Genomic DNA, 12,343 nt, shown 5'->3' with positions numbered 1-12,343 from the left:
AAGTGTTGGGATTACAAGCATGAGCCAATGCGCCCGGCCAATTTTTGTATTTTTAGCAGAGATGGGATTTTACTATGTTGGCAAGGCTGATCATGATTTTTTTTTTTTTTTTTTTTTTGAGTTGGAGTCTCCCACAGTAATCCAGGCTGGAGTGCAGTGGCTCAATCTTGGCTCACTGAAATCTTTGCCTCCCAGGTTCAGGCAATTTTCCTGCCTCAGCCTCCTGAGTAGCTGGGATAATAGGCATGTGCCACCATGCCTGGCTAATTTTTAAAATATTTTTAGTAGAGACAGCGTTTCACCATGTTGGCCAGGCTGGTCTTGAACTCCTGACCTCAGGTGATCCTCCCACCTTGGCCTCATAGGCCTGAGATTTTTAAAGCATATATGGTTATTTTTATTTATTTATTTATTTTTGAGACGGAGTTTCACTGTTGTTGCCCAGACTGGGGTGCAATGGCACGATCTCGGCTCACCGCAACCTCCACCTCCTGGGTTCAAGCAATTCTCCTGCCTCAGCCTCCCGAGTAGCTGGGACTACAGGCGTGCACCACCATGCCCAGCTAATTTTTGTATTTTTAGTAGAGACGGGGTTTCACCTTGTTGACCAGGATGGTCTCGATCTCTCGTGATCCACCCGCCTCGGCCTCCCAAAGTGCTGGGATTATAGGCGTCAGCCACTGCGCCCGGCCACAAAGTTGCCTGTTTACTTGTGAGGATACATGCTCCCTGAAGTACCTTATGAGACAAGTTGCAGTTACCATTTTGTTTTATTACTCCGTAGAAACCTCAAATTAAAATTTAGTTGTGGGCCGGGCATGGTGGCTCATGCCTTTAATCCCAGCACTTGGGAGGCTGAGGCATGTGGATCACCTGAGGTCAGGAGTTCAAGACCATCCTGGCCAACATGGTGAAACTCCATCGCTACTAAAAATACAAAAATTTGCCAGGCATGGTGACAGGCACCTGGAATCCCAGCTACGTGGGAGGCTGAGGCAGGAGGATTGCTTGAACCTGGAAGGTGGAGGTTGCAGTGAGTTGAGATTGCACCACTGTGTTCCAGCCTGGGAAGAAGAACAAAACTCCATCTCCAAAAAAAAAAAGCATTTAGTTGTGCTCAAGCATCCAGATTATTTTTTCTTTTCAAAACCAGCCTTACTGACTTAATGTTAATGGTTCTTTGCTGAGTATTTCCTAGTGAACATTGAGTTTTTATGCTCACCTTTCAGACATGAGCTTCTGAATTCAACACGCGAAGATTTACAGCTTGATAAACCAGCTTCAGGAGGTAGGTTTTCCGTCTTGAGGCAGATCGGAAGATGAGGTGCCATAGTTATTTCACACTTAACATTGATTTCTTCTCTATGTTACCTTCCACGTGAAATAGTATGTCTTATTTAATCATGTGCCATTACAGGAGAATTCACGCTGTCAAAATTCTGTCTCATATTCTCTAGAAGAATATACTCATCTTCTTTGTATTAATCCATTGTAAATACATGCAAATATTGCATTATTGGGTAGACAGAACTGAAAGAACAATATTGGTTCTACTTTTGATGCAAGATTTAGCTACATAATAAATTGAACAGTTTATTATGAAGTCCACATGATTGAATGGAATAGGCATTCATTTAATTTCCATGATACATAGGACACAGGAAGGTTTCCTTTTAGATAGTGGAGCCATTTATTATCACCCCTTGATTGTTAGATGTATTTACTTTTGTTTTGTTTTTTGAGACGGAGTCTTACTCTGTCGCCCAGGCTGGAGTGCAGCGGTGGGATCTCAGCTCCACCTGAGGGATTTGAGGGATTCTCCTGCCTCCACCTCCCGAGTAGCTGGGATTACAGGCACGCACCACCATGCCTGGCTGATTTTATATTTTCAGTAGAGACGGGATTTCTCCGTGTTGGTCAGGCTGATTCGAACTCCTGACCTCAGGTGAGCTGCCTGCCTCGGCCTCCCAGAGTTTTGTGATTACAGGTGTGAGCTGCTGCACCTGGCCTGTTACATGTGCGTTTTTTTGTTTGTTTGTGGCAGTCTCCCTCTGTTGCCCAGGCTGGAGTGCAGTGGCACGATCTCGGCTCACTGCAACCTCTGCCTCCTGGGTTCAAACGATTCTCCTGCCTCACCCTCCCAAGTAGCTGGGAATATAGGCACTCGCCACCACGCCTGGCTAATTTTTGTATCTTTAGTAGAGAAGGGGTTTCACCAAATTGGCCAGGCTGGTCTCGAACTCCTGACCTCAAGTGATCTGCCCACCTCGGCCTCCCAGAATTTTAGGATTACAGGCGTGAGCCACCTCGCCTGGCCTAGATGTGTTTTGAAAGAAGTAGAAATAGAATCGATTTTCTTGCTTGCTTTTGCTCTGGAGCGGAGTGGATCAGGGACAACACAGAAGGGAATCACACTGTTTACATTTACTAACATGGAAGGATCGCCGGCAAGATCATATCCCCGATCTTCCTGTAGCAAATGTTGCCTGCTAGGTGTTTTTGCTTTTTTTCTAGTTTATCGGATGGTTCATTTGCTCTTTTTGTACAGCGTCCACATTGTTTTAGGAAGAAACACATTCTGGAATCTTAGGGATAATTTTATTATTCTGCCTTTTTTCTTCTTGAGATGGAGCCTCGCTCTGTTGCCTAGGCTAAAGTACAGTGGTGCAATCTCAGCTCACTGCAACCTCTGCCTCTTGGGTTTAAGCAGTTCTTCTGCCTCAGCCTCCCAAGTAGCTGGGATTACAGGCATTTGCCACCACACCTGGCTAATTTTTGTATTTTTTAGTAGAGATGGGGTTTTACCATGTTGGCCAGGCTGCTCTTGAACTGGGGATCTCAAGTGATTCCCCCTACCTTGGCCTCCCAAAGTGCTAGGATTACAGGTGTAAGCCACTGCACCCAGCCACGAATCTTGGAAATAATTTTAGTCACAGGAGAAGAAAAGGTAATACCTACCAGTTTATAATAATAATAATAATACTTAATAATGAAAGTTATTGAACCCATTAAATTGAGAAAACTTGTATTACTGTTCTCTTGACAGTAAAGGAAGAATGGTATGCCAGAATCACTAAGTTAAGAAAGATGGTGGATCAACTTTTCTGCAAAAAATTTGGTAAGTCAGTTTCTTTTTTCATTACCCCTTCTAGCTACAGTGTATAGTGAGTAATGTTTTTTTAAATGTTGTTTTATTTTAGGAAAGTAAATACAGTGAATAGGACTCACCTCCAGTTTTTTCTCTCTTTTTTTTTTTTTTTGAGAGGGAATCGCGTTCTGTTGCCCAGGCTGGAGTGCAGTGGCGCAGTCTCAGCTCACTGCAACCTCCTCCTCCCGGGTTCAAGCAATTCTCCTGCCTCAGCCTCTCAAGTCGCTGGGATTACAGGTGCATGCCTACACCCGGCTAATTTTTGTATTTTTATTAGAGATGGCGTTTTGCCATGTTGGCCAGGCTGGGCTCCAACTCCTGACCTCACTTGATCTGCCTGCCTCAGCCTCCCAAAGTGCTGGGATTACAGGTGTGAGCCATCAGGCCTGGCCCCCATTCCATGAATTCTTTGTGGAAAGTTATTTCCTTAAAATGGCATGCTCATGAGGTTGAAGGGGCAAAGAACATTGGCTTCCTGGTTGCAGTACAGATGAATGTGTAGCCTGAAATGTGCCAGTTTGTAGCGGCCAGGGGAGGAGGGGTATTACGGTCCTGACCAGTTAGTAATAAAAGGCTGCTTCCCGATAGTGTTTAGGTGACGTCCCCTATTGTCTACTGTGGTTTTCTTTCTCTCGCTTCTTCCTAAGGGTACTGAAAAACAAATCTTAATCTTTTAAGCTCTCAGAGCTATTAAGATGGTCTTAGGACCAGGACACTTAAATCTGCCGAAATCTGGCTGTTGACGATGGGTCATTTCTACTTGTCTTTGCTGTACGAAGTCTATTCAGTAGTTAATAAATATGTTTCTAGAGTTTTTTCAATTAAAAAAAAATTGACCTGTGTCTTGCTTTGGATTGTACTAAAATCTGATTCCGATACAAATGCCGTCTCCCACATTGCTCTGATTTTGTCTAGCGGAAGCCTTGGGGAGCACCGAAGCCAAGGCTGTTCCGTATCAAAAATTTGAGGCACACCCGAATGATCTGTACGTGGAAGGACTTCCAGAAAACATTCCTTTCCGAAGCCCCTCGTGGTATGGAATCCCAAGGCTGGAAAAGATCATTCAAGTGGGCAATCGCATTAAATTTGTTATTAAAAGGTAAGCTGGTCATCTGCAGAAAGTTTCAGTGTCTTCCCTGAGAATAGATTCATTTGATGAAGATGGGTCTTTTGTGTACCTCATCATGACTAATTTATATTTACGGTGAAGGCATTAATGTTTAGACTCACTTATTGAACAAATACTTGTTAGTGTAATCACCAGATGTGCAAAATTGTGTCTAACAAGAATGCCTTCCTTGGGAGGATTCGTACAAAGAAGAATGCAGTGAAGGCCGGGCACAGCGGCTCACGCCTGTAGTCCCAGTACTTTGGGAGGCCGAGGCAGGAGGATCACTTGAGGTCAGGAATTCAAGACCAGTCTGGCCAACATGGGGAAATTCCATCTCTACTAAAAATGCAAAAATTAGCTGGATGCGGTGGTGTGTGCCTGTAGTCCCAGCTACTTGGGAGGCTGAGGTTAGAGAATCACTTGAACCCGGGAGGCAGAGGTTGCAGTGAGCTGAGATTGCACCACTACACTCCAGCCTGGGTGACAGAGCAAGACTGCCATCTCAAAAAAAAAAAAAAAAAAGAAAAATGCAATGAAGAGTTACTGAGCATTTTTAGAGGAGAAGGTGAGGATGGCGTACCCAGTTCATTCACGTGTACATCCAGCAGAGAGGGAAGGTGTTTCAAGTCAGGGAAATCTATGAGTAGGGGCAGGAGTTGGCAAATCTGCATATCCACGTATCTCACCCATTGTGTGTTCAGTGAGGAGTGCCACGTGGGCGTGGCGGGATCGCATGGGTAGATTTTGGTGGGCAAGTGGAGGAAGACCTCAGATCTTACAAAAGCAGAAGCAGTCATGAAATGGTGTCAAAGCAGATCCCTCTGAAAATAATTTGGATCTGCCCTTCAGAAAGGTTATTGTGGCTTGATTTTGAAGGGTAACACAGTGGGTAGTTTGGGTAGGAACAGAAGGCCTCTCTCCACCCATTGAAGGGATGCTGAAGGGAAACCTTGCTTACTGATTGGGGTCATGCCTCTGTGTGTTCATTGGGACTGAGTTACAAGGGAGAGGAAGGGTTTAAGATACAGCAAGCTGCTCCTGGCTGTGCCGTGGGACAGTTAGAACAGCTAAGATTCGGAAGCAGAACCGAGCTGCTTTGGGGGGAAAGTGACTTTTGCATGTTTATCTTAAATATAAGATGACTTTGAAGGTCTCACCTGAATGACTGAAAACTGCCATTTTCAAAATAAACTCAAGTCAGCAAAGTGTTTTTTTCACTACAAAATGAAGTCAGAACGAACCATATTTAAAAATAATTGGCAGTGCACAGCGGCGTGAGAAAGGCCCGGGAGTTGCCTCTAAATGCCTAATACCAGCTCTGTTTTCCAGACCAGAACTGCTGACTCACAGTACCACTGAAGTCACTCAGCCAAGAACAAACACGCCAGGTAAAGTAGTTGTGGACTCCTTCTTTAAAAACACAGATCAGTACTTTTTAGGCTTTTAAAAATTAATGTCATCTTTTAAAATACGGAAGTTCTCCTTTCCCCGCCTCCCCAAAAAATAATTTGCGGAAGCTCAGTCCAGGCACTTCTTGATCTATCAGTGTGAGCACCTGTGGCGTGTGCGTAGCTCAGGCTTTGAACTTAGATCACTGTTCCCCACGAGAAAGACAGTGTGCACCCCAAATGCAAGCCACTTATGTGATTGTACATGTTCTCGTTCAGCCTGTAATCACTATAAAGAAACACACCGCCCGGCATGGTGGCTCACGCCCGGAATCCCAGCACTTTGGGAGGCGGAGGTGGGCAGATCACAAGGCGAAGAGATTGAGACCATCCTGGCCAACATGGTGAAAGCGCATCTCTAATAAAAATTTTAAAAAACAAAAAATTAGCCAGGAGTGGTGGTACGGGCCTGTAGTCCCAGCTACTCGGGTGGCTGAAGCAGGATAATAGCTTGAATCCGGGAGGTGGAGGTTGCAGTGAGCCAAGATCACACCTCTGCACTCCAGCCTGGTGACAGCGTGAGACTCTGTCTCAAAAAAAAAAAAGGAAATAGGCAGTGAAGTATTTCACGGTCCTTATTTCATAAGCACATATCCTTTATTTGACAAGTTGCGTGCCTTTCGTACAGCACGTTTCAATTCCCGGTAGCCACGTTTGCAACATTTCCACTGCTCGGGGATGGTACCTACTATCTGCAGTTAGACCTTCATGTTTGTTCATAGGCACGCTGTTCCTAAAATGGCAAAGACTGTAACTCTGGCCTGCACACAAATATCAGCCTAATAGGAAAGGTGGTTATTTTCCTAATTAGAGCTCTAAGTGCACCTTTATCATTTCTTTCCTGTCTTTTTTTTTTTTTTTTTTTTTTTTTTGAGATGTAGTCTAACTGTAGCCCAGTCTATCGTGCAGTGGTACGATCTCGGCTCAATGGGGCCTCCGCCTCCCAGTTTCAAGTAATTGTCCTGCCTCAGCCTCCTGAGTAGCTGGGATTACAGGTACGCGCCACCACGCCTGGCTAATTTTTGTATTTTTAGTAGAGACGGGGTTTCGCCATGTTGGCCAGGCTGGTCTCAAACTCCTCACCTCAGGTGATTCACCTGCCTTGGCCTCCCAAAGTGTTGGGATTACGGGTGTGAGCCACCACACCTGGCCTGTTTCTCTTTGTTTCCCGTTGTTAATGTCAGAGTAAGTGACCACGATTTGTAGATCATCAGCCACCTTAGGAACTTCTGTTGCCAAGAACCACTAAGTGGCCATACCCTGTAGCGTGAAGTGTTCTGTTGTCAGGAAGTGAGTGAGTGGAATCGAGTATGAAATGTGTGTGTGTGTTAGGTGTGTAAAGATCGGTGCACTTAGTCATGCTCGTGAATACTAACATGTTTCAAGTTGGGTTAATGGGTGTGTCCTAAAACACTGCTCCTTCAGTTCTCACAGGGCATTGTGGCCATTCGTGAAGGTATTCAGTGTGCCACATGGATTTTGTGTGGATTATGGCATGGGACGTGGTTGAGAAATTCGGTAGGAGGGTAGTAACGTGACCCTGGTCCGGGCGTCCTGCACTGGGGAAGGTGAACGTCAGCGTTTCACTCATAGGTTAACCTCAAAATGCTTTTGATTTGGTCAAGGAAACAAAGTATTGGTGAAGAATCGAAGATTGGAAGTGACATGTTTTTTTGCTCAGGGAAGTAGTGGAGAAAAAAATCTTCCAGGAGGCAGGTCTTCAGTTTGGATGAATCTGAACATGATGAAACCTGTGGAAACCTTCATTTCTCAAGACAGAGCTCAAATCCAAGGCTGTGAGGCGTGCACTCAGCGCTTTTGTCAGGGGCGGCTGTGACGGTGACTGCAGAAGCCTGTACTGTCTAAAGAATGTGCAAGCGCCCTAGAAGTCACTGCAAGGACTGGGTGCTGGAGCGGTGCGGGACCTGCCATCGTCACCAAAGCGCAGCAGCTGTCACCACAAGGAGAATCTCCACTTTTGCCGTCACTAACAGCACTTGACTTTGTCTCATTCATAAAAGATCTTGGAAGGAATAAAAGCTGCTTGGTGGCTCCTGATTCTGACATAACCTTGCTCGGCGGGCCTGTGGGCCATGCATTGGTCTTTGGACAGGACAACTTCGGTCACAGACCGCATGAGAGAAGAGTTTCATGGCCATCAGAATTGTCTGCTTAAAGACACTGTGGGTGCACATTGTCCTCAGCTTGTTGAAAGGGAGCTGTCACCCCTGAGAAGGTGGCGGAGCCATGGGAGGCGGCACCTGGCTCTGTGAGGTGGGGTGTGACATCCTGCCTGGGAGGAGCCAGGGTCAGAGGAGGAGGTGGGGTGGGGCAGAAGAGGAGGCTGAGTGGCAAGTGAAGAGACGCTTGACCTCAGAGGAGGAGAGTCCGATGTCTTTATTGGTGGTATTGAAATGTGGTTCATACCCGAGTTATTTTCTCTGCCTGAATGAACTCCTGTGAAATCCACAGGGAAAAAGCAACTCACCTTAAACCCTTGAGATGCTAAGTTTTCTTCTAAAGGAAAGGAAATGTTACAAGATCTTTGGAAACCACCAACCTTTAGTGATGTTTTTAGTCCTTCTCCAACATTTTCCGCCGCGTTTGTCACAGAAACGAACTCCACACTGAGGCGAACCCTCCACCCCGACCCTTTCCTCTCTCTCTCTTTGCTGTCTTGCCTCATCCAGGAACACTCCAGTCCTCCTCCACGTCCATCTCTGCCTTCGTCCGCACCCCCTCCACCCCGGCCCAGAACACCGTCCACATGAGTGACTTTTCTTTTCGGGTGGGAAAACAAACCCCACTGTCACTGTGAGTGATGCTGAGTGCCATCTCCCCTTTACCATGGCTTACTTTCTTTCGAAGTGATTTTTCCTTTTATGTCCTTTTGCTTTAAGCCATCTGTGAAACTGCACAGTGATTTCTGGGGTGGGGACAGAAGGAAGACCGTGGTAGAGGTCACTGGTGCTGTGGCCCAGTTGGCTGGAGGAGGTGCGAGGCAGGGCGCTCCTGCACTGGGGCAGCTGGAAGAGCTTGGATGGCCCCGTGGGCAGGCGGGTGAGTTCTGTGAGTCGGAGGGCCAGTACGCAGTGTCTTCCATGTTCCAGCTTGTGGGCTTGATCAGGCCGTCACCTGCAGTGGCCACTGAGCTGGCAGTGAACTCTGCTGCTTCTCAGTCGCCCTTGGCAGAGATGATGGCCGCCGCCTTCTGCTGTTCAGCTTTTGCCACCACAGATCTTGCCCTCTCTCCTTCCTGCTGAGCTACCTATTTGGCTTCCACTGCTTCTGCAAACGCCTTCCTGAAGGTCAGATCCCAGGTCACAGCATCCGAGAGGAGCCCAAAGGTTGCTGCCTGCTCCGAAGTTGATTGCTCACCTGTCTAGAGCTCAGCCGTCCCCGCGTGATCAGTTCTCCAGCCTCAGCCGAGCCACCCCTGGCTTGAGGAGCTCTGCAGTGATAGACAGCAGCACACTGTCTTCATTAGCATCTCTGATGCTCAGACGTGGCCAGCAACAGGCCGGAAGAGGATGCCCAGTGTGATGGTGACAGTCTTTGCTCCCAGTGATGACTGGCATGTTACGTGGTCAAGAGCAGCAGTCAGAGATGATTGGTTTCGTTTCCCAGGGGATGAGAAAGTGAGTTCCATCCCTATCAGAGTCCTGAACTCCGTGGACTTGGTGGAAGATGACAGCGCTCTGTCCAGCATCACAGTGTAGAAGGCAGAGTTCCCCACGCCTCCTGCAGCAGGCTTGGCGGCTGTGTTTCCATCTGCTGGACCCACACACACCTGCTTCCACTCCAACCCCCACATGAATTCCGTCCCTTTATCATTGATTTCTGATGGGAAAACTTGCTTTGATTGGTGAAGCGTTGCTTTATGTGGAGTTCTAGGCACACATCTGGTAGATGAGAAAAGGACTGCCTGTAGAGAAGGCAAATAGAAGTGAAGTTGCTCTCGTTTGAGCTGGTGTGGGAGCGCTGGAACCTTACGCAGCCGGCCTCCCTGCCATGACATTGTTCCCCGAGGGGCTTCTCCAAGGAGGAATGTGTGAGAAGCACTGATTCTGAGCACTCTTTCATGTGGGCAAATTCCATATTATTTACAATGTAAACTTAAATTTAAATTCTGTCTTTCTAGGCCAGGTGTGGTGGCTCATACCTGTAATCCCACCCCTTTGGGAGACCAAGGCGGGTGGATCACTTGAGGCCAGGCATTTGCAGCCAGCTTGGCCGACATGGTGAAACCTTGTCTCTACTAAAAATACAAAAATTAGTCTGGCGTGGTGGCACACACCTGTAATTCCAGCTACTTGGGAGGCTGAGGCAGGAGAATGGCTTGAACCCGGGAAGCGGAGGTTGCGGTGAGCTGAGATCACGCCATTGCACTCCAGCCTGGGCGTCGTAGGGAGACTCCGTCTCTCAATAAATAAATAAGTAAATTCTGTCTGTCTGCAGTTGTTCTGATATTTGGCAAGTACTGGAAATTATTCATTTCCTGAAGACCCCAATTTTTGTTTTTAACAAAACCGAATTAAGAGAGTCACTCCAAGCAAGGGTACTATGGGGGAAATCCATTCTGATCGTAGCAGCCCCAGTCAATAACAGGGTTAATTGGGCTTATTTTGTTTTCCAGTCAAAGAAGACTGGAATGTCAGAATTACCAAGTTACGGAAGCAGGTGGAAGAGATTTTTAATCTGAAATTTGGTAAGTAACATCCAGCATTTATGTCTTTAATAATATATCAATGAAGGGCCGTGTCTGAATGAAGTACAGAAGTCCAGGACCTGAAGAAGGACCTACACCTGCTACTGAAAACAAGCTGACGACTTCATTTCTCTTGAATTCCGCCTTCTCAGTTGTCAGAACGGGAGAGGAAGGGAGGCGTTGGGGTAACTCGCAGTTCCGCTGTCTGAACTTCTAATCTGGCTGACACCCATGTGGCACATAGGTTTCATCGTTTGTTTCAGCTTAGATTTGTTGACAGCGGTTTCGTGGAGTGCTGTCTTGAGAAGGATTCTGAGGAGGCTCAGCAAGAGTGTTTCAGTTGATTGGGTGTATCTGTCATGGAGAAGGAAGTAAGGAGTGGGCAGCGGTAGCAGCGTTCCCGGGGCGTTCCCGTCCATTATCTCAACCTGTGCTGTTGACGCTTTTCGTCCCAGATCAGGAGTCCTCACTCCCCAGCCTGTGACCGCTCAAACTGAGTGCTGCTTAGCTGTGTGGTAGACACTGCCTGTTTTTCGAGCGGACACCCGTCCTCTCGATGATAACACAAAGGCCGGCAGGGGTCGCTGATGTGTGGAATGGCCTTCCACCATTTCTGCCCCGAGCACAGAGGTCATTTTGACTAAGAACTCTCCTTTTGATTTAAAGTGTTCAGATGTTCCTCCTAAAATCCTTACTTTTTAGGCTCGTTCTTCAGATTTGCCCAATATCCTAAGCAAAATGCCTTCCATATGAAGCGGATATTGTTCCGTCGTAGGGAATTTGTCCATGATGTACTGGGGACTGCAGATACAAATAAAAGAACGTCCCTGTCAAATGTGATCCTCCACAGGTTACGTTCTCTTGCACTTTCAGCTCAAGCTCTTGGACTCACCGAGGCAGTGAAAGTACCATATCCTGTGTTTGAATCAAACCCCGAGTTCCTGTATGTGGAAGGCTTGCCAGAGGGGATTCCCTTTCGAAGCCCTACCTGGTTCGGAATTCCACGACTTGAAAGGATTGTCCGTGGGAGTAACAAGATCAAGTTCGTTGTGAAAAAGTGAGTGATCTTTGCCACCGTAGTCATTTCTGGAATTAAAACAATAAAATGACGTTTTTGTTCATTAGATTTTCTAGCCAGAGGTGACAGGTGTGGGTGTGAGTCCTTGATGGAAAAGTCTGACTGTGAGCTGCAGTCCTGGTGCTGTCCATTGCCCCTGCAGTCCCCCAGCCTGTCCTCCGTCATCTTCATCAGTGCAAGGAAAATAGTGACGATGGCCTCTGACGTATCACTTCGAGGCACTGTGCTGACTCACAGTGTGCCTGAGTACTTGAAGTTTAACTTGAGGCTTTTATTTGGGACAAAGTCTCACTCTGTCACCCAGGCTGGAGTGCCGAGGGGTGATCTTGGCTCACTGCAACCTCCACCCCCTGGGTTCAAGTGATTCTTCTGCCTCAGCCTCCTAAGTAGCTGGGATTACAAGCAACCGCCACCATGCCCAGCTAATTTTTATATTTTTAGTAGAGACGGGGTTTCACCATGTTGGTCGGGCTGGTCTTGAACTCTTGATTTTGTGATCCGCTGGCTTCAGTCTCCCAAAGTGCTGGGATTACAGGCGTGAACCACCGTGCCTGGCCAACTTACTGGTTTTTATCTGCTCTGTTATTTCTGGCCAATCTTGTGAGCAACTAAATAGCAATGATTGAGTTTCTTTCTTTCCTTTTTTTGGAGACAGTCTTGCTCTGTCACCCTGGTTGGAACGCAGTGACGTGATCTCCACTCACTGCAACGTCTGCCTCAGACTCCCAAGGAGCTTGGATTACAGACTTGCACCACCACACCAGGCTAATTTTTGTATTTTTAGAATAACAGAGTTTCACTGTATTGGCCAGGCTGGTCTTGAACTCCTGACCTCAGGTGATCCACCTGC

The 12,343-nt window shown here is 47.0% G+C and overlaps 1 protein-coding gene across 21 annotated transcripts in view; it reads left to right on the top strand.

Moving 5' to 3' along the window:
- Nucleotides 1-12,343, top strand: part of GTF2I (general transcription factor IIi) — a 108,720-nt gene that overhangs the window by 73,752 nt on the left and 22,625 nt on the right. For all 21 annotated transcript variants that reach the window (XM_054247368.2, XM_054247352.2, XM_054247367.2 and 18 more), the window contains 6 exons: nt 1,230-1,288; nt 3,047-3,118; nt 4,064-4,247; nt 5,589-5,647; nt 10,344-10,415; nt 11,289-11,472. In XM_054247368.2, coding sequence (XP_054103343.1) covers nt 1,230-1,288; nt 3,047-3,118; nt 4,064-4,247; nt 5,589-5,647; nt 10,344-10,415; nt 11,289-11,472 — 630 coding nt within the window. The remainder of the gene's footprint in view (nt 1-1,229; nt 1,289-3,046; nt 3,119-4,063; nt 4,248-5,588; nt 5,648-10,343; nt 10,416-11,288; nt 11,473-12,343) is intronic.

This window comes from Callithrix jacchus, chromosome 2 (genome assembly GCF_049354715.1).
Source record: "Callithrix jacchus isolate 240 chromosome 2, calJac240_pri, whole genome shotgun sequence".
Classification (NCBI taxonomy): domain Eukaryota; kingdom Metazoa; phylum Chordata; class Mammalia; order Primates; family Cebidae; genus Callithrix; species Callithrix jacchus.
This window is presented reverse-complemented; position numbering and strand designations above follow the sequence as displayed.